Genomic DNA, 22,749 nt, shown 5'->3' on the forward strand with positions numbered 1-22,749 from the left:
AAGGCCCATGTGCCTTTATAGAGGACATGATGTCCAGAGGCTCCAGATTGCCAATCGAAAGGCTAGAGGCCTTACAACGGGTACGAGATTTCTGTCAAATTGCGGTGAACGAACTCGCAGGGGAGGAACCATTGGAGACCGACATATCTGGCCCAGCTCCCGTCCTGAAATCATACCAAACTCATCCTAAATGCATACTAAAACTGTAGATAAAATGGGTAAAATAATGATGTTATCATAATTCATAGATGATTCATATTCTACCAAGTAGACCTAAATTGAATTCGGTATAGTACTTGGCAACTTGGCAAAAACAATACACAAAAGATGTAAAGAATGACACATTCTTGAATAAATAAAAGACAACACTTTTTCAAATGTTATCAAAAAAGTCCACGCCACTTGGATTCAAATAATATTGGCTATGGGGCTTTGAATTTTAATATGGTTTACCCCGGCTCCAAAAGATTAGTTTTTAGGTCTAAGAAACCTTTAGGATCACTTCTGAGTTATCAAAAAAAAAAAAACACTTTTTAAGATGTTAGGAAATGTCTTTTGGGTCAAGCTGCATAAGTGTTGAAAATGGAGGTTCGAAGCAGGAATGACACATCTTTCTGGTTTGAGTAGTTTTCCCGATTAGTCAGTTTCAAGGAATGTGTATAGTGGAATGATATAATGGAATCATAGTGATATAATAGAATGCTAGTGACGGACCCGCACATTCGTGCGGGATTTTTTCTTATTTTTTTTTGTTATCTTTACAGTATTTCATAGTTGAAAGTCTTTTGTAAATTAAAAAATCGATTACCGCATGTATATACTATCAGTTTTTAATATGTTTGAAGTCCATAGACCATACATATATTGTTAATGGTCTTAAGGTTATTGATAACAAAATAATGTAGATGGGCTGTATATTTTTTATTTAACTGGGAAACGTTATTATGGGCAACTCACTAATTTCTTATTCGGACAAACTGAGAAAAGGAAAAAAAAAAATAAACAAATGAACAGAAGACAACTATGTTTCGGGGTTACCGAATCGATTTCACTTTGAGCATATGATTCTCGACGATAATAGCTCATTTGCTGAATCGGATCTATTTTGAGCATATGATCTTCAGATAATTATCGCAAAATCCATATCCGTCTGCTGTATCCAGTCTCGTTGTTGTATCGTTTGATTGAGTGAATGGGTAAGGTTTAAGTTAGATCTGTTTTCCAATTTCAGAATAACAATGGATTTTTTTTTCCATTTTTCTTATCTTATTGTTGTGTTTCGTTTGAATATAGTGTTGTTGTGTTTTTAAAAAAACTTGAGACTGGATTTAAGTTGTGTTCATCAATTTCCAACAACTGCGAGAGATTGTTCTTTACGACTTATAGTGTTTTCGAAATTGTGAAATTCCAGTGTTGTTAATTCATTTTGATTCTTTGTTTTAAACAGATTTTAATCAATTCGTCAAACAGGAAAACAATGGGCATCACAAAAGAAGATAAGTCACCGAAACAATTTTAAGATTAACAATCTCTTTTTTTTTTTTTTAAGAACACATCTAATGGTAATTTTGTTATTCGTACAGGATCGACATGGGTTTGGAAGAAGATGATTTATGACTGCAATCGTTTTGGTCTGCAAAATCGGGTGTAAGTTTTGTTTAGCAATTTGCAACTACTGCGAGAGATTGTTCTTAATGTTAAGACTACTGTGAAATTTCAGTCTTGCCATATTTTTTTTTTATTCTTTTTTAACAACAGCGTTATAATCAATTCGGAAAAGAGGAAAAGAAGTGAAGAAGACAATCTGGAAGATAAGTCACCGAATCATTTTTAACATTAACAACCTCTGATTTATTTTTAAAAACACAACTAATTTTATTTTGTTATCAGTATAGGATTGTTCTGGGATTGGAAGAAGATTATTAAACTACAAAATTTGAAATGGTTGGATTGTAAACATCTAAAACTGGTAAGTTAAGGAGTAAAATTGCATATCTATCTCATGATTGAGGTTTAAGTAGAATCTTTAATCTTTATAGTTTCCAATTATAAATGACGAATATGAATATATACATGTAAATTTGGGTAGCTCTCTTATATACTGTTTGAGTTTTAATTTGGATTAGTACCTTCAAGCAGGAAAATCTATACTAAGGTCTTAGCAAATATACATAACTTGTAGCTCTCTCTTGTATCATATAACTTTTTTATGAAAAACATTTTTATTAATGTGGACTTCTGTATCCTTGTCTTATTTTGTATATTTGCAGACGGATTTCTCGGATGATAACTCAATAGTTGAAAGATAGGACTGTACAAATCAAAGAATAAGTGAAACATGATTGTTGCCAGACGACAGGTACTCCTAAAAAACTATTACTCCAATATTAGAGTTAGGCCTGGGCATTTGGGTGTTCGGGTCGGGGTCAGGTTCGGGTAATTTGGGTTCGGGTTTTTCGGGTTTACGAATATAGGATCCGAGCAGGTGTTCATATAATTTCGGGTCGGGGTCAGGTTCGGTTCCTCTCGGGTTCGGGTTATTTGGGTAATGACTTTAAAAAACCTGTAATGTATCCAAAATATATTCGGTTATGGATAGTACCTACTCAAACATATCCAAAGTACCCACAAAAACCTGAAATGTACCCAAAAAACCCGAATAACCCGAAACAAATGAAACTGCATAACATGAAATCTTAAACAAATGAAACTGAGCATATCATGTCTCGCAAAACAATTCAAACACATACCATGTCTCGCAAAATAAGCATCCCAACAAAGAAAAGCATGTCGTAAAATCTTAAACATCCCAATAAAGCAAACGAAACTCAAACATCCCAACAAAGAAAAACATGTCTCGCAAAAGCATGTCTAGCTGCTATGAACGGAGAACCCAAAGATGAGACTAACAGCGGAATTAGGTTTTGGAGATCCAATTTGAGAGTTTTGGTTTATAAAAGCCAAAGATTCTTGAAATCGGACAAAAATTGGCAACTTCGACATGTTTATGCAAAGTAAAGAAGATTCACAAGGATTCAAGGAGAGGAGATTAAGGCAAACGGAAATATGGCAATATATGTGATATCATGTATGAATAAATGTGTTCTCGGGTTCAAACAGATATCGTCGGTTCCTCGGGTTCGGTTCGGGTAATACCCGATACCCATGGGTATTTGGAAACAAAAACCGAGTGGTTATTTATACAGAAACGGGTCGGGTTTTTACAGGTCAGGGTCGGGTCGGTTCCTCGGGTTTGGTTTATTTGTCCAGGCCTAATTAGAGTAATTTAAATGTATAGTTGATTTTATTTTTTAAATTAGTATGGAAAAAAGTTTGAATTATAACCCAGAAGTTGGTTACTTTCAAACTAAAAAAAACCATACTAATTTGTGAATGCAGAATCTTAAATAAAGATAAAAGGAAGTTCAGTGTCGTTTAAAACAAAGTTTTTGTGGTAGACACTTTCTCTTCTACACCATTCCTCTTTGCATATGCTTGTTAAAAATTGAAAACCTGCAGATCAGTATAAGTAAAAAAGTACTTTGAGTACTATATTCGTAAACACACATAAATTTAAATGTTTTGAGTTCTGTAGTATAGATAAAGGTAAGTTTAAAAATTGTTACCTTCACCAAAGTATTTTCTTCTGCCACACTTCTTATCTCAGATTCTGAAAGACTTCTTTGAATACCACATTCATTGTTTTCTTCTCTGGTTTTCCTTCTTTATCCAGAATCAGAACCTTTAATCCTTTTTTAGAAGTTACTCTTGAAACTGCCACATAAAGCTGACCATGTGAAAAACATGGTCTAGGTAAATACAATCCAACATAATCCAAAGACTGTCCTTGACTTTTGTTAATAGTCATTGCAAAAGCTACCACTAAAGGTAACTGTCTTCGACGTATTTTGAAAGGAAGTTTAGTGTCCGAAGGAGTGAGCAATATCCTTGGAATGAGTACTTTGTCGCCGACTCTATCTCTTGTAATGACAATAGCTTCCAAAACAAACTCAGCCATTTGTGTGATCTGCAACCTTGTACCATTCATTAGCCCTCCTCTTGGATCTATATTTCTTAATAGCATTACTGGACAACCTACTTTCAATCGAATTCTATGATTAGGCACTCCTGATACCTTTAGACTATTTAAAAAATCAGGTGTAAGGACTGGATTGTTTTCAAAACGTTTGTCAGTTGGATCTATAGAATCTGAACTTAGGTATGTTCTTTCCTCACCTACATTCAAAAAATAGTCATCACATAAGGATTCCTTACAATCTCGTAACGAAATTACATGTACTCGAAAAAGGAAGTTTTGAAACAGAAAATATTGTAGTTACCTTCTAAAACAACCCTTCCTGTTTTTTTTTTTTTTTTATACCTTAATTTACTAGTGGTCCCATACCCACTAACATCCTAACAACAATCACTAACCGCGGATAACCAAATAAAACAATTCCATTAATCCAATAAAATTCCAACATAAATAATCCAATAACCAATAACACCATAATCCAAACAAGGAAATAACCAAAAGCTAACATCCTACAATGTTCCAATGACTTAATCTAGCAACCTAACAACAGCTAGACCACAATCAATCAAGCCTCTAGAACATCCCTTCATCATCGCCTTGATTCCACGATCACACTTTGCCTTTACCTGCACATCACAAACAACAATTGAGATGTGTAAGTATTATCATAAATACTTAGTGAGGCCGTCCTCCCATCTACTGGGTTATACACACAAGCATATGAGACTCCCAAGTCAACAAACAACAATAACACAATCAATACATCAAACCAGGAAAATAAGACTCGGCAGGTACTAGTGTCGACCGATGCTCAATCGGTGTCGATCGATGCTACAGAAACTGGTGCCGACCGATGCTGGAATGGTGCCGATCGATGCTACTCAAGACGGTGCCGATCGATGCTCCACAAAAGTGGTATCGATCGATGCCTCTTCTGCAGACACGATCTGTGCGAAACTCAGCGACGAACTCCGATTCCAATCAACACAGAATCGACTCCAAACACGTCTAACCATCTCGGAATTCACTAGAAATCACAAATACAATGTACCCAAGTAAGCAAACACCACAAATAACAAGGAATCACACAAAAACAAAGGAGATCTCATGCTTAGATCAACCATGGTCAAGCACTCACCTCAAGAACAGGAAGATTGAATTGAGAAACGTGGAAAACAACACCCCCAGAAGCTCCCCCTTCGTTTCCAGCAACAGCTAACACTTCTACTGCCTCAGATCTCACCAAAATCTCCAAGAACAAGCCCAGAAAATCTCAAGAACGTTTTTCTCTCTTTTCTCTCTTTCTTTTCCACTCAACGACGACCAAAGAGACTTTCTGAAACCCTTCATTCGTCTCAGACACTTAAAACATGAATTAGGGATTTCCTTGAACCAAACCAAACCAATCAGCAATTAAATCAAACCCGACCAAACCGGAAAAACATGGTGTCGATCGATGCCACCAAGGGTGTCGATCGACACCCACACCAAATTTACAAAAATTGGTTCGCGGATGTTACACCTTCTAGCTGGTCAAGCATATAATCATTAATAATCCCAACATCTTCATTGGTCGGACATAAGATTGCTCTTTCTTGAAAGAAGAGTGGATCTTTTTTTTCTTTCAAACACTTAGGATCTCCATAAACTTCCCTGCTTATTACCTGAATAGGATTGTCTGCTTCTGTGATTAAAAACTTGTCATGAATATCTATCATCGCTTCACCGTCATTAGGTTCACCGATCTTTCCATCACCAACTTTAAGTATCCATTCTGAGAAATCCTTAAGCTCTTTAGCATCTGTGGGATTCAAATCCTTTGCAAGAAGCCTCATATTTTTGGTTAATCTCAGAACTTTGCAATGCTCCCAAAGATAAGAAGCATTTAGTGCACTCATACATATCTTAGCTCTTCCAGCATTAGGAATGATTGGTAGCACCTGTCTGAAATCTCCACAAAAAAAAACCACTTTTCCACCGAATGGTCTGTTACCAGCTCCTTTTATAATATCTGAGAGACTTCGATCTAAGGATTCAAAACAGTGTTTGCTCATCATTGGAGCTTCATCCCATATTATCAAAGATGCTTCAGCCATTAGTTGTACTTGATCAGATCCAGGACTCATTGTACATACACTACTTTCATGAGGATTAAGAGGAATACCAAACCTAGAATGTGCTGTCCTTCCACCTGCTAGCAAGAGAGAAGCAATACCACTGGATGCAACATTCAAGACAATTGATCCTCTTGCTCTTAATGCTGATGAAAGAGTCTTATAGAGGAAGGTTTTACCCGTTCCTCCAAAACCATAAACAAATAATACACCACCCATGTCATTATCCACTGCTTCCATGATCTCACCGTATACTTGTTTTTGCTCATCTGTCATTGACTTTATCCATCTATCATGTTTTTCCTTCTGGTCATGACGATTATAGTTTTTCTCATCCACAATCAATACAGTTGTATCATCGAGGAAATCTTCTGGTACTTGAGGCATTGTTGCAAAGGCTTTCAAAGATGTTCCATTGCTTTTTAAAATGCTATCTATATCTTGTAAGGCAAACCTCTGCTTCTCCTCATCAGATAGAGTGAGTTCTAAAATGAAAGAAATAAAAAATCATCACAAACAGATAAGAATATACATCTCTTTTAACCACATTAAGTGTAATGTAAATTTAAAATAATCATAGATTACCCGGTCGTTTAAAGTATATTCTCCTTTCTTTCTCAATATCTTTAGATAGTAGTTCCCAAGTTTTTTCCCAAACAACCTCTGGTTGTGATAAACTAAAAGATTGTAGCATGACAACGAAGAGACGACGTAAGAAGGCTGCCATACTCCAAAAACTTGTTCTTACTATATCGTCAATATACTCCTGATCATTGTCAAGCAATCCAAGAGCAAAACATGCCTCCTTGTAAGTAGGATATACGACACCTTCAACAGTCTTGATGTCATCAAAACATTCTGGATCTGTCTGACTGTTTAGAAGCACTCGTAGATAATATCCATCTTCCATACCAATAGGAACATAGTTTATCCTTCCAATAGCAGTACCTGGTCTCTTCCGGAGATTAAACTTCTTTCTCTTCCCATCGTACGTGAAGAACTCAGGAATTTGTGCATAAGTTTTTGTTTTGGCCAATGAACTAACCTTATTCAATTCAAACCAAGCGAGGAACATAGAATTGGCTAACTCACCTCTATCCAAAACGGTTTGTACTTCATCATCACCCTTGAAATAAATTAGATGCTTCCCTTCTAGATGAAAAGATAACCTTTGAACTGATGTTGATCTGTAAGTTATTGGATTTTTCAAAATTCTCCAACCTGCTTCGCAAGCTGATACATACCTGCGATTTAAATTTGAATTAGATGTTGATCTATAATCTGACAACCAAGTAATAACATAAATAAATGTTATATGATGTTTAAACGTAAGAACAAAATTTATCTATAACAGCTGGTACCTGCAATCGAAAAAATCTTTTATCTCATCAACACCACTGCTACCATCAGAATTTGTAACCGAACTATCCTTCATAACTTTGTTTCCCGCCGAACTTTCTGTGACTCCTTTTTTTTGACGATGGCTCCACAACAACAGCAACCCGATCCTGTCCTTTCGTAATATACTTGAATAAGTACTTGATGGAACCTGTTTGGTTACACCACTCGACATTAATGTGTGCCCGGTACCGTAAAAACAATACTTTGTTATATGGTATTACATATCGATTGTCACACTTAAAACCATTCTTCTCAACAAAATGCTTTGATTTTCTTCTTCTATAAACTGGAAAACCTTCTTTATCAACTGTTGTGTGATCTATGTGCTTCTTGGGGAAAAACTTTGAACATTTCCCTTCTTCCATACATGGTGAATTCATGTTGAGAGATCCACATGGGCCGTGAATCATCATATCCTTAACCATCTCATACAGTTCAGGTTCCTTATTCTTGTCTGGGATTTCAGCGGATATCATCTTGTCAATGTCTTCAGCTTTTGGCAGTTTTGAATCTGGGTGCATCCACAATAAAATGTGGGCATGGGGAAGTCCTCTCTTCTGGAACCCGATTGTATACATAGCTGAAATGGATTTAGAGCAAAACATATTAAACAAATATCTTGACCAACACAAATCACTTGCAAAACAAAGTACTAAATCTTTTTTTAGCTTCTATCGTTACTAAACAAATTTGAAAGACAAAACTTACATGACAATATCCGGCCTAAAATATGTTTCTTTTTTAGATCATCCATTAGAGAGTTGAGCTTCATCTTGAACACTCTACTTATAATCTCTGGCCTATCATCAATGTTCAAATTTCTTGCTGAACAAAACCGTACCAGCTCCGGCCATTTTGGGTTGCAAGTGAAGGTGATAAACAAATCTGGGAATCCATAGTACTTACATATTGCCATTGCATCTAGATACATATTCCTCATATATCTAGGTCCACCAACAAAGGAAGCTGGCAAGTAACATTTAGTTCCTTGGTCATTCAGATCTGTGTTGCCTTGATTAGCAGCATCCTTGACTGTATCATAATTAGCAGCCCTCAAACTTGACTGATTCAGCTTGAGATAAGTTAATCTGTTTGTTTCGATAGTGGTGTAAGCGTCTACTAAGAATTGTTGGTACAATCTCTTGGACATTAGCAGATTATGTGATTCGTTCTTCCTTTCCTGTATGCGGAATGCAAACCATTGACGCATGCTGATACACTTCCTCTCTTTCTCTGTATCTGGATTCTTTTTCTTATTTTTACCACCACCTGGCCCTTTTAGTATTCCTGGTCTGTAACCATCCTCACCTTTTGGAAACAACAAAGGATATTGAAGAGCGAGATACGACGGATGTATTTCACTAATTCTCTGTAATTCCCCTGATTTTTCTTCAACAACAATGTCACGAGTAGGCATCTCTACATGAAAATCCCCAGGAATCAATGCAGCAACCTCTGATGCAGTGGGAACTGCGTATGTTCGTCCATCTTTTAAACGATCACTTACTATTCTCATGTGAAAGCTTTCTTCAGGATTAGTATCTAACCGCTCTTTCGCTGATCTGAAGTTTTCAACATATGGGTTGACATCATCTAACATCTTGATTATAGCTGCAATTACTTCTGGCCTCAACTTTTCTTTTTTTTTATATTTTCTTCCATTCTTAGATTTGCTGAAATAAGAAAACCGTATATTAGAAAAGGAAAACAACTTGCTTAGATATCGTTTTTTGTATAGTAGGTCAAAATTCAATTAACATACCTTAAAATACCAGCTCTGTTTTGCACCTCATTCTCTGTATCTACGATATACAGTTGTGAAAACTTTGGAAAATCACCATTGATAGGTTTCAAACTACCAAGTAGATGGTAATTCTCTCCTTGTATCTGAAACATATTTGGACCTCGTCCTTTAACAACAGAGTTTTCGCAACACCCACCTAGTGAAGTAAACGAAAAAATCATGTTGTATGCTCTGACATTTTCCCTGAAATGCCTACTCAATTCATCATTGTTTGTTAGGAGAGCCAATAACAACTCAGGCTGATTGTGTAGTAAAGGCAACTTTACAGCTCCTTGTAAACAACATTGGGTAAATGTACGATTCTTATCCCTCCTGTTTCTGTTAATACGCTCCCCATACCACATGATAGCATCACAATATGAACATGAGTACGTAGGGTCACCATGATCAAGATACTCTACAGGGTTTAATTTCAATTAAAATTGGTTGTTTGTAGTTTGAAAATTCATTGGGTAAAGTTCAAGTTGGATATCATACCTGTAACTTTTTTTCTAGCTTTAGTTCTCGCCGTCTTTTTAGTTTTGCACTCAAAAGCTTTCGTGATACTTTCATCTAACATGTCTAATATTTGATACCCTTTCAGGACATCGCCAGGGATATCCTGAAGTTCACCATCATCTCCTGAAGCTTCTGACTCAGTATCTTCAGAACTGCTGGTGCATTGGTATGTTTGTTGATCTTTACATCCATTTCCTTATATGTTTTAATCATGATCATTAGAGGTAATGGGTAATAACACTCCCGTAAAATAATAAATATATGGAATTAATGATTCAGGTTGAGATCTAACCTGTGAATTATGACCCTAAGATATCCACATTGGTTGTTTGGCAAGAGTTAGATACACAACCTTGGTTGTTTTTTGCTGGTTCTACTGTTGTTGGATCATTGGGTTTCTTTTGCCTTGCAAGAAATTTCGCAAGCCTTAAAGTTGTTCTGGGTCTTGTAAGTATTACTCCTTTTGATGCTATTATCGAGGCTGATTTGTTTTTAAAAAAACAATAATTAAAGTGATAACATTAGCTTCTCGACATATTTATCATCAGCTTCTATAAAAAACAATTATCATCTTTTATCTTGTTACCTTGTTTGCTATTAACAGATGGAGGACTAATATTTGACCACCTATTGCTGGATTGTCTTTGTTTTGTAGGTGGTGTATCTTCAACAATTTCTGACTGATACGTCAAAGATGTGTCACTCTGTGATTTCTGGAATGATGCAAAGCCATTGCTCTCATTTGTTCCTGATTGAAAGCAGCCAAAATGGTAATTGAAGACTTTTTTAAAGTTAACAATTGTAATCAGTATCCACAATGATATTATTAACATAAGCAAACCTTGATTAGATATTCCAGATTGAAGATGCAAATCTTCAAATCGTTGGTTTGTTGGTTTCCTCTTGCTTGACGATGCACGCAGGTCAGGATTAGACTGCTCAGTTAGGTTTGTAATGTCATATAATACTCTTCTTGGTTTGCCTTTGAATCGATTAGTATAACCTGTTTGTAAGAAAAGATAGATTTCAACATATAATTATTTGTATCAGAGGAATCATATAAAGAATATGGTTTTGTTTCAAACTATATAACATGCTTTGGTCTTGAGAAGGAAGCGGACGTTCTTCAAGATTTGCAACACAATGACTATTATCAGGTTTGTACTTTAAACTTTCGAAAAGTCTTTTGAAAACTGCTTAAACTTTAATAACATCTCCATGATTCCTCTGAATGTTTGGATTGAGGTTTTCGTCATTGGTTGGAGCCCTCTTTGGCTTCCCATTAGTGAGTTTTGGGACTTTTGGGGATTCAAGAGGTATAGTATTTTTCCTCTTCTTCATTTTTCAATCTGAGACAAACTGAATTCTGTGTACTTAGTAATTTACACATAAGCTAAAACATATGGTGCACGAAGTAATGTAATCTAAACAATAATTGAAAGCAAAACAAATTAGTTGTTCTATTTTTATTTATGGTCACAGCTGATTTGATTTTCTTTCCAAAATGGTAATCTTAACTTACTGAATCAAAATTTAATCCATGATTTACGCACCTGTTTGATTGTTTTCCTTTGTTTACCTTCAAGGATAGTTATCTCAAATAAACATTCTCACAAGTTCCCAGTTGTAGGTATTAGGCCTGGGCATTCGGGTACCCGTTCGGGTTCGGTTCGGATATTTCGGGTTTTCGGGTTTTTGGGTTTAGAGGTATAGGACCCGTTCGGGTATTTTTAGATTTCGGGTTCGGATCGGGTTCGGTTCGGGTATTTCGGGTTTGGATTCAGATTACCCGAAGTTCACAAAACTCAAAATTTTAGTATCTAAGTTAGTCTAAATTATTCAATAATACGCAATATATCTAAAAATTTAGAGTATTTTCTACCCAAATTTACTACTCCCTCCGTTTCAAAATATAGGATGTTTTAAGCAAAGCATGCAGATTAAGAAATCTTCACTTTTAACAAGTTCAACTAATCAGAAACAATACTGCATAATATAAAATACTAAACTAATCTAAAATTTGCATTGAAATTTGAAAACATCCTATATTATGAAACAACAAACTTCTCCAAAACATCTTATATTTTGAAACGGAGGGAGTAATAAACAGTTTAAATACTTCAAACTGTCGAAAATATCTAAAAATCTGAATATTTTGAACACTTATATTATTAAAATTATAAATATTACTAACATATTACTACTATATATTAATAATGTTGGTATATTCGGATACCTGTTCGGATTTCGATTCGGATCGGGTTCGGATTTGGGTTTTCGGATTTAAAGATTTATAACCCGTTCGGGTATTTTACAATTTTGGATACGGATTCGGATCAGGTTTTTTGGATCGGGTTCGGATCGGATATTCGGATCCGGGTATTTTGCCCAGGCCTAGTAGGTATGTCATTTTCTTAGTTAACACTTAATCTTCTGATATGTTCATCGCTATAGTAAGTCAGTCTGATATTGATATTGAAATGTTTAGTAGTGGCCTCCATTTATTCATTTTAACAGCTTGAGTAGTTGCGTTAAACAAACAGAGTAAGGATCGATCTAAATATTCTGACCGGTTTTGTTTGTTTCTCTGTAGGGGTACCACTTTTTTTTATTGCAATGGATTTTGATTCAGTCCATGATTGTAAAAGGGTGTCAGGTTTGTTAGCAGACCTTTACTCTTTACTCTTTTTTATAGTCTTATACCTATTTATTAATTTTGCAAAAAGAAATAGTTAATAATAAATATTATTAAAATTTAACCGAAACAATGAAAAGAACAAATCCAAAGTATGGAAAAAAGTTTCAAATCTAACCTATTCTGATAGGATAGGCCAGGTCAAAACATAAAAAAAACATACTAATTTATTGAAAATGAATCAAAATAAACCTTCTACCCTACACGACCATAAGATGCTTCTTAACCCTCATTTGCTTCATTTGTTGGAGCTTTTACACCAGCCTCATCAATGGCTTCTTTGATTGATGGTAGACATATCTTTTTAGATGTTGAGGAGTGTGCAGAAGCATCTTCAGTAGCTTCTTCTTTACGTTTCGATGAAGGTGTAGTGACAGATGTCCCAGTGTCATTACCATGAGATAGACAATCTTGATCCTACAATTTACAAAAGCACATCATAAAATATATTTAATATTCGTTCTAACTCAGAATCCAAAATTTAGTTGCCTTAGTTTATTACCTGTTCTTCAATAGATATCATATCTCTAGGATCAGTAGGTGATTCTGAATCTTCAATATTGTCAACATGAGTAGAACTATCACCCATTTCAATGTAAGAAACTTTGTAAGTCTCTTTGCCATTCACAATGTTTGCAGTTTCTACTGAAGCAAAAAACATAAAAGTTTTGCCCACCAATGATTGCAAAGCACCCGACACTTTGGTAGGATCTTGTATCTGAAATGTTTTGATGGTTATTATAATCTATACCTAAAAGAAGATTCATCATGTCATGCTAAATTAAGTTATCGATTTAAATAGGGTTTCCTTAGTATACCTCATCATAATTTCCTCCGAAAACATCTGTTGCAGTTTGGTTGACCAATTTGAGAGCATTGTGGTCAAATAGGATAAACTTAGTTTCACCAGTGCTATCCATCACATCAAGAACCAACTTGTACCTATTTTTTACCACACCAAAGAATAACATATGTTTCACTAAACTAATGACATGGAAATTAAATATACTGACAATGAATATTATAACTTTGATAACGAATTACCTGCAGTTCACCTTCGTCACATCCTGATTGCAACCCTTACATTCAAACAAAGGTTTTTTTGTTTTGCTCACAATTTCGTTCTCCTTTTTTGGTATCAAGAGACATGTTCCCTTGTATTTCACACAAGTAAAGTAATACCAGCCGAATTCCAAATCGATATGATAGATAGCACACACCAGCTTAAACTTCCCTTCCTATGATACAAAAAAACCTAAATGAATACCACCATGTATCGCATGAAGGAATAAAACTGTAGAGGATATTTAAAAAAACATTTTATAATATACCATCGTTGCTTCGAGGAGGTCTAAGACAGTGCTTCGAGGGAATTGGTTGATATAATCATCCTTGTCATTGTTTTGCTTTAAAAACTTAGAGTTTTTTTCACAGAAAGTAAGTTTGAGATCATCTTTGGGCAACCTGCAACAAATGTTTTTTACTATAATTGAAATATTTAATAGAAATAATATTCAAATCATATAGGTATAAGGGTTCTTACTTAGACACAAAATCAAACACATCAGGGTAGTCTGGATTGATTAGCATCAACGACATTTCGTATGCATTTGAAATTGTCCTTGTACCTATATAAAAGTAAGAAGACGGAAATTTGTTTATCTACAACGTTGGACAAACACGACTGCTATGTAATATTAGTAATTTAAACACGCACCATTGTATGAGTTGATCTTTGCAAGACGGATCAAACATATCACCATAGAATCATTTGCATCATGGCATGCTGTCCAAATGTTATCAGCAAACTTTCCCCAAAGAGTGCATGATAAGCGCTCGTCACTGCATAACAACATGTTGCCAATATTTAGTGTTTTGAAATTGTGTAGATAAACGATAAAGCAATTCATATTACTAATATTACCTAGCATCACGGAGCTCAACCTCTACTCTTTTCTTTGGCTTGTCGTTGATCTCGCACGTCTTCATGTCACCTATAGAAACCACCTGTCCAACAACATCTAATATACATATCCAAATTAATCTATTATCATTTTTATAGAAATTTATCATGTACCACTTCTTATAAAATAGGTACCTATCAAGATGTTGTCATTCAGACCATCTTCTGCAAGAATATCTGAATATGTAGCGAGATCCAAGAAATAGTCTGGTGCATAAGGAGGGCACCGGGTCATGATAGTGGAGTTCATGATCGTCATCTTGTAAGGATGACTGGTTGCCCTAAATTTCCCAGAAGATCTTGTTAGCTGAAAGTTTTCGATGGTTCTCCATTCGCCAAAGACAATATGTCTTTGGATCTTGTTCAGTTGCTGCTTTTTCACTGTGGCATGGATCAGAGTACCCTAACAGAAAAAAAAATGTATACTATTAAGATGAGGATTATCACATATTAGAAAACAAAGCGTGTAAGTAGAATAAGAAAAACTTACATTGATGTCAGCCAATATCATCTCCATTGTTTCACCACTGTAAGTTGTGTATTGCTTCCAGTTGTGTACAATTTTGACTTTGACCCTCCATGTTGTTTTGAAGGGTTTGATATCGGACAGAGGAGTTGTACCATCATTGCCGGCTATTTGCGATTGCTTGGTGAGTTTTTGAATACTATTATGCTTGATGTGTCTGGAATCCAATGACGTCTAATAGGGTTTTTATATTAGTAATATAGGTGAGTTGTTGAGATCGTAGTAATTATAAAATATATTTTCAGTTATTGTATTCCAATAACTTAAAGATTGTGTTTGATAGAAAATGATTTTAGAAGAGATTATCGATATGATAAATTGTAGATTTGGATAGTTTTTATAATGATTAAGTCAATATCATTAAATTAATTATGATTTTGGTAGATTTTCAGTTATTGTTTTCGTTTAATAGTAATATGCGGATTGATATATAATGATATTGAGAAGATTCTGCGAATATCCATTGTTATATTTGTTCTCAGTATTAAAGATTTCGAGAATATGAAAATGATAAACTCCGTTTTGGATAGTTTTTATTGTGTAGAATGATTTTGAGAAGATTTTGCGAATATCCATTGCTATATTTGTTCTGAGTATTTAAAATTTTGAGAATATGGAAATGTTAAAGTCAGATTTGGATTGTTTTTATGATATACCATTTATGTCGGATACTAAATTAGTTATGAGATAGGTTTGTTATTCAAATACTTCCAGGATTGCTTAGCTATTTATGGATTTTGTTATATTTCTTTCCTAATTATATTATGATTTGTTTTATAGGTATAGATGAGATAATCTGTTTGGAAACGTGGAAAGCTTATTGAAGATCCAAATAGTGTTATACTTTGATAGTAGAACCAACAGAAGGTCCGCGTCTTTTTGCTTTATTTTTTTACGAAATTGTCCCTTTTTTTTTTCTTCTTCTTGATTTCTGTTAAGCGTAGTGGTATTTCATGTCATGTAAAGAAATATTTTTTTTTTTTTATACCTAAGTGTGCCTCCCAATTAATAGTATAAATGTATAATGGGAGTTAATAACATGCAAAAGTTCATGATGCTGCCTCGGGGCAGATAAAGGCATTTACATCACGCCCCAATATATAAAGGATTTTTAAGGTTTCCAAATCTTAAGAACACGGTGTATCACAAAAGTTTTGAGGGACATTTTATTCATGAATAAACACTGGTTTGATTTTTCTGTTTTGATTCTTTAACATACATAATAAAATGTATTCTTTTTAAAAATGATAAATCTTTATTTTTTATTTTTTTATTTACGTCTTTCTTTTAAAACGGTTGAAACCTTTTTCAGTACTTCTAAATCTTCATTAACTTAACATATACTAATTTTCTTTATAGTAACTTTGTTTATGAATTATGATTGTGATGATTTGATATATTATTTTTAAAAAAAACTTTAAAATCTAGATTATGAGCATTTGGTGAAATAGTTTATTAGAACATAAAAAAAAGACTATGCTTTAGTTTTTTAGACTATTATTTTATTTTTAGTTATTTATATCATTTTAAAATTATTTTATATTTATTTTATTTTAGAAAAAAGCCTCCCATTTTAATTTTGCCTTAAGTTAGGATTAGTCTGGGCACGGCAAGACGAACTCGTGGGACACCTCTGCCAGTTCCAAAAGTTTTATTTGTTATTTTTTTGTTCTCGTCAAACGTGAGCATATCTTAATGATGTATTTCTGATCAAGTAGATAGTATATTTTCATTTTTTTTTTAATGAAGCCCTAGATTCCCGCTCGACAACATAAGATGTAACATGTTCTTTTATAGTCTTAACTCTTAAGTATTTTTCAAAATATTCATTTCTGTCCACTTTAGTAGCTGAACATTATGTCACTATCCTTTAAATTATTTTATTTTTGTTACCGTTTTCTTTCAAATATTTTTATTCATCTTCCAACTTTCCTAAAGGGGCAACATTTGGAAATTACAACGCAAAGCAGAGATGGAAAGATGAAGGAAAATACAAATAAGGAATATAGAAACTCTTGTCAATGAAAAAACAACTATTATTAACTTAATGTCATAAATTACTAAACTTTTCATAAATTAAAGCTAAAAGTTTTTGGGACTTAAATCCCGCATCCGCAGTTAGATTTGGAGAAAACTCTGTAAATTGTGTCTCTTAGTAAGACTCTTCCCCAGAGAGTGCATGATAAGCGCTCGTCACTGCATAACAACATGTTGCCAATATTTAGTGTTTTGAAATTGTGTAGATAAACGATAAAGCAATTCATATTACTAATATTACCTAGCATCACGGAGCTCAACCTCTACTCTTTTCTTTGGCTTGTCGTTGATCTCGCACGTCTTCATGTCACCTATAGAAACCACCTGTCCAACAACATCTAATATACATATCCAAATTAATCTATTATCATTTTTATAGAAATTTATCATATACCACTTCTTATAAAATAGGTACCTATCAAGATGTTGTCATTCAGACCATCTTCTGCAAGAATATCTGAATATGTAGCAAGATCCAAGAAATAGTCTGGTGACAAAGGAGGGCACCGGGTCATGATAGTGGAGTTCATGATCGTCATCTTGTAAGGATGACTGGTTGCCCTAAATTTCCCAGAAGATCTTGTTAGCTGAAAGTTTTCGATGGTTCTCCATTCGCCAAAGACAATATGTCTTTGGATCTTGTTCAGTTGCTGCTTTTTCACTGTGGCATGGATCAGAGTACCCTAACAGAAAAAAAAATGTATACTATTAAGATGAGGATTATCACATATTAGAAAACAAAGCGTGTAAGTAGAATAAGAAAAACTTACATTGATGTCAGCCAATATCATCTCCATTGTTTCACCACTGTAAGTTGTGTATTGCTTCCAGTTGTGTACAATTTTGACTTTGACCCTCCATGTTGTTTTGAAGGGTTTGATATCGGACAGAGGAGTTGTACCATCATTGCCGGCTATTTGCGATTGCTTGGTGAGTTTTTGAATACTATTATGCTTGATGTGTCTAGAATCCAATGACGTCTAATAGGGTTTTTATATTAGTAATATAGGTGAGTTGTTGAGATCGTAGTAATTATAAAATATATTTTCAGTTATTGTATTCCAATAACTTAAAGATTGTGTTTGATAGAAAATGATTTTAGAAGTGATTATCGATATGATAAATTGTAGATTTGGATAGTTTTTATAATGATTAAGTCAATATCATTAAATTAATTATGATTTTGGTAGATTTTCAGTTATTGTTTTCGTTTAATAGTAATATTCGGATTGATATATAATGATATTGAGAAGATTCTGCGAATATCCATTGTTATATTTGTTCTCAGTATTAAAGATTTCGAGAATATGAAAATGATAAACTCCGTTTTGGATAGTTTTTATGATGTAGAATGATTTTGAGAAGATTTTGCGAATATCCATTGCTATATTTGTTCTGAGTATTTAAAATTTTGAGAATATGGAAATGTTAAAGTCAGATTTGGATTGTTTTTATGATATACCATTTATGTCGGATACTAAATTAGTTATGAGATAGGTTTGTTATTCAAATACTTCCAGGATTGCTTAGCTATTTATGGATTTTGTTATATTTCTTTCCTAATTATATTATGATTTGTTTTATAGGTATAGATGAGATAATCTGTTTGGAAACGTGGAAAGCTTATTGAAGATCCGAATAGTGTTATACTTTGATAGTAGAACCAACAGAAGGTCCGCGTCTTTTTGCTTTATTTTTTTACGAAATTGTCCCTTTTTTTTCTTCTTCTTGATTTCTGTTAAGCGTAGTGGTATTTCATGTCATGTAAAGAAATATTTTTTTTTTTATACCTAAGTGTGCCTCCCAATTAATAGTATAGATGTATAATGGGAGTTAATAACATGCAAAAGTTCATGATGCTGCCTCGGGGCAGATAAAGGCATTTACATCACGCCCCAATATATAAAGGATTTTTAAGGTTTCCAAATCTTAAGAACACGGTGTATCACAAAAGTTTTGAGGGACATTTTATTCATGAATAAACACTGGTTTGATTTTTCTGTTTTGATTCTTTAACATACATAATAAAATGTATTCTTTTTAAAAATGATAAATCTTTATTTTTTTTTTTTATTTACGTCTTTCTTTTAAAACGGTTGAAACCTTTTTCAGTACTTCTAAATCTTCATTAACTTAACATATACTAATTTTCTTTATAGTAACTTTGTTTATGAATTATGATTGTGATGATTTGATATATTATTTTTAAAAAAACTTTAAAATCTAGATTATGAGCATTTGGTGAAATAGTTTATTAGAACATAAAAAAAAGACTATGCTTTAGTTTTTTAGACTATTATTTTATTTTTAGTTATTTATATCATTTTAAAATTATTTTATATTTATTTTATTTTAGAAAAAAGCCTCCCATTTTAATTTTGCCTTAAGTTAGGATTAGTCTGGGCACGGCAAGACGAACTCGTGGGACACCTCTGCCAGTTCCAAAAGTTTTATTTGTTATTTTTTTGTTCTCGTCAAACGTGAGCATATCTTAATGATGTATTTCTGATCAAGTAAATAGTATATTTTCATTTTTTTTTTAATGAAGCCCTAGATTCCCGCTCGACAACATAAGATGTAACATGTTCTTTTATAGTCTTAACTCTTAAGTATTTTTCAAAATATTCATTTCTGTCCACTTTAGTAGCTGAACATTATGTCACTATCCTTTAAATTATTTTATTTTTGTTACCGTTTTCTTTCAAATATTTTTATTCATCTTCCAACTTTCCTAAAGGGGCAACATTTGGAAATTACAACGCAAAGCAGAGATGGAAAGATGAAGGAAAATACAAATAAGGAATATAGAAACTCTTGTCAATGAAAAAACAACTATTATTAACTTAATGTCATAAATTACTAAACTTTTCATAAATTAAAGCTAAAAGTTTTTGGGACTTAAATCCCGCATCCGCAGTTAGATTTGGAGAAAACTCTGTAAATTGTGTCTCTTAGTAAGACTCTTCCCCAGAGAGTGCATGATAAGCGCTCGTCACTGCATAACAACATGTTGCCAATATTTAGTGTTTTGAAATTGTGTAGATAAACGATAAAGCAATTCATATTACTAATATTACCTAGCATCACGGAGCTCAACCTCTACTCTTTTCTTTGGCTTGTCGTTGATCTCGCACGTCTTCATGTCACCTATAGAAACCACCTGTCCAACAACATCTAATATACATATCCAAATTAATCTATTATCATTTTTATAGAAATTTATCATATACCACTTCTTATAAAATAGGTACCTATCAAGATGTTGTCATTCAGACCATCTTCTGCAAGAATATCTGAATATGTAGCAAGATCCAAGAAATAGTCTGGTGACAAAGGAGGGCACCGGGTCATGATAGTGGAGTTCATGATCGTCATCTTGTAAGGATGACTGGTTGCCCTAAATTTCCCAGAAGATCTTGTTAGCTGAAAGTTTTCGATGGTTCTCCATTCGCCAAAGACAATATGTCTTTGGATCTTGTTCAGTTGCTGCTTTTTCACTGTGGCATGGATCAGAGTACCCTAACAGAAAAAAAAATGTATACTATTAAGATGAGGATTATCACATATTAGAAAACAAAGCGTGTAAGTAGAATAAGAAAAACTTACATTGATGTCAGCCAATATCATCTCCATTGTTTCACCACTGTAAGTTGTGTATTGCTTCCAGTTGTGTACAATTTTGACTTTGACCCTCCATGTTGTTTTGAAGGGTTTGATATCGGACAGAGGAGTTGTACCATCATTGCCGGCTATTTGCGATTGCTTGGTGAGTTTTTGAATACTATTATGCTTGATGTGTCTAGAATCCAATGACGTCTAATAGGGTTTTTATATTAGTAATATAGGTGAGTTGTTGAGATCGTAGTAATTATAAAATATATTTTCAGTTATTGTATTCCAATAACTTAAAGATTGTGTTTGATAGAAAATGATTTTAGAAGAGATTATCGATATGATAAATTGTAGATTTGGATAGTTTTTATAATGATTAAGTCAATATCATTAAATTAATTATGATTTTGGTAGATTTTCAGTTATTGTTTTCGTTTAATAGTAATATTCGGATTGATATATAATGATATTGAGAAGATTCTGCGAATATCCATTGTTATATTTGTTCTCAGTATTAAAGATTTCGAGAATATGAAAATGATAAACTCCGTTTTGGATAGTTTTTATGATGTAGAATGATTTTGAGAAGATTTTGCGAATATCCATTGCTATATTTGTTCTGAGTATTTAAAATTTTGAGAATATGGAAATGTTAAAGTCAGATTTGGATTGTTTTTATGATATACCATTTATGTCGGATACTAAATTAGTTATGAGATAGGTTTGTTATTCAAATACTTCCAGGATTGCTTAGCTATTTATGGATTTTGTTATATTTCTTTCCTAATTATATTATGATTTGTTTTATAGGTATAGATGAGATAATCTGTTTGGAAACGTGGAAAGCTTATTGAAGATCCGAATAGTGTTATACTTTGATAGTAGAACCAACAGAAGGTCTGCGTCTTTTTGCTTTATTTTTTTACGAAATTGTCCCTTTTTTTCTCTTCTTCTTGATTTCTGTTAAGCGTAGTGGTATTTCATGTCATGTAAAGAAATATTTTTTTTTTTATACCTAAGTGTGCCTCCCAATTAATAGTATAGATGTATAATGGGAGTTAATAACATGCAAAAGTTCATGATGCTGCCTCGGGGCAGATAAAGGCATTTACATCACGCCCCAATATATAAAGGATTTTTAAGGTTTCCAAATCTTAAGAACACGGTGTATCACAAAAGTTTTGAGGGACATTTTATTCATGAATAAACACTGGTTTGATTTTTCTGTTTTGATTCTTTAACATACATAATAAAATGTATTCTTTTTAAAAATGATAAATCTTTATTTTTTTTTTTTATTTACGTCTTTCTTTTAAAACGGTTGAAACCTTTTTCAGTACTTCTAAATCTTCATTAACTTAACATATACTAATTTTCTTTATAGTAACTTTGTTTATGAATTATGATTGTGATGATTTGATATATTATTTTTAAAAAAAACTTTAAAATCTAGATTATGAGCATTTGGTGAAATAGTTTATTAGAACATAAAAAAAAGACTATGCTTTAGTTTTTTAGACTATTATTTTATTTTTAGTTATTTATATCATTTTAAAATTATTTTATATTTATTTTATTTTAGAAAAAAGCCTCCCATTTTAATTTTGCCTTAAGTTAGGATTAGTCTGGGCACGGCAAGACGAACTCGTGGGACACCTCTGCCAGTTCCAAAAGTTTTATTTGTTATTTTTTTGTTCTCGTCAAACGTGAGCATATCTTAATGATGTATTTCTGATCAAGTAAATAGTATATTTTCATTTTTTTTTTAATGAAGCCCTAGATTCCCGCTCGACAACATAAGATGTAACATGTTCCTTTATAGTCTTAACTCTTAAGTATTTTTCAAAATATTCATTTCTGTCCACTTTAGTAGCTGAACATTATGTCACTATCCTTTAAATTATTTTATTTTTGTTACCGTTTTCTTTCAAATATTTTTATTCATCTTCCAACTTTCCTAAAGGGGCAACATTTGGAAATTACAACGCAAAGCAGAGATGGAAAGATGAAGGAAAAATACAAATAAGGAATATAGAAACTCTTGTCAATGAAAAAACAACTAT

General features: G+C 33.3%; 1 protein-coding gene and 3 long non-coding RNA genes across 26 annotated transcripts; 3 read left to right on the forward strand and 1 right to left on the reverse strand.

Annotated features, from left to right (window-relative positions):
• Positions 1-945: 945 nt before the first annotated feature.
• Positions 946-16,162, forward strand: LOC104774365 (uncharacterized). Of its 23 annotated transcripts, XR_015592039.1 has the most exons (15): positions 956-1,196; positions 1,448-1,500; positions 1,584-1,647; positions 1,759-1,969; positions 2,271-2,359; positions 9,939-10,019; positions 10,133-10,300; positions 10,509-10,623; positions 10,704-10,800; positions 10,904-11,010; positions 11,099-11,169; positions 12,194-12,254; positions 12,447-12,509; positions 15,105-15,161; positions 15,818-16,162. It is a non-coding gene; the product is annotated as an uncharacterized LOC104774365 (long non-coding RNA). The 23 variants fall into 23 exon arrangements; XR_015592036.1 differs by lacking the exon at positions 12,194-12,254 and adding an exon at positions 9,574-9,649 and having other exon boundaries at positions 946-1,196; positions 1,448-1,647; positions 10,713-10,800; XR_015592037.1 differs by lacking the exons at positions 10,133-10,300; positions 12,194-12,254 and adding an exon at positions 9,574-9,649 and having other exon boundaries at positions 946-1,196; positions 1,448-1,647.
• LOC147918869 (uncharacterized) lies at positions 3,659-9,067 on the reverse strand. The gene is made up of 7 exons (XM_087503747.1): positions 8,260-9,067; positions 7,606-8,131; positions 7,512-7,574; positions 7,224-7,394; positions 6,736-7,190; positions 5,559-6,635; positions 3,659-4,236 (listed from the first exon to the last, which is right to left on the reverse strand). Exons 1-7 carry the CDS (start codon positions 9,065-9,067, stop codon positions 3,659-3,661), a joined length of 3,678 nt encoding a protein of 1,225 aa, XP_087359873.1.
• Positions 16,163-17,236: 1,074 nt separating the features above from the next.
• Positions 17,237-18,911, forward strand: LOC104719208 (uncharacterized). The gene is made up of 3 exons (XR_015592054.1): positions 17,237-17,820; positions 17,948-18,004; positions 18,661-18,911. It is a non-coding gene; the product is annotated as an uncharacterized LOC104719208 (long non-coding RNA).
• A 1,587-nt stretch (positions 18,912-20,498) lies between these two features.
• On the forward strand, positions 20,499-21,630 carry LOC147918870 (uncharacterized). The gene is made up of 3 exons (XR_015592195.1): positions 20,499-20,656; positions 20,784-20,840; positions 21,497-21,630. It is a non-coding gene; the product is annotated as an uncharacterized LOC147918870 (long non-coding RNA).
• The last annotated feature ends 1,119 nt before the right edge of the window (positions 21,631-22,749 follow it).

Source organism: Camelina sativa, chromosome 20 (assembly GCF_030686135.1).
Source record: "Camelina sativa cultivar CO46 ecotype springtype chromosome 20, ASM3068613v1".
In the NCBI taxonomy this organism is placed as follows: domain Eukaryota; kingdom Viridiplantae; phylum Streptophyta; class Magnoliopsida; order Brassicales; family Brassicaceae; genus Camelina; species Camelina sativa.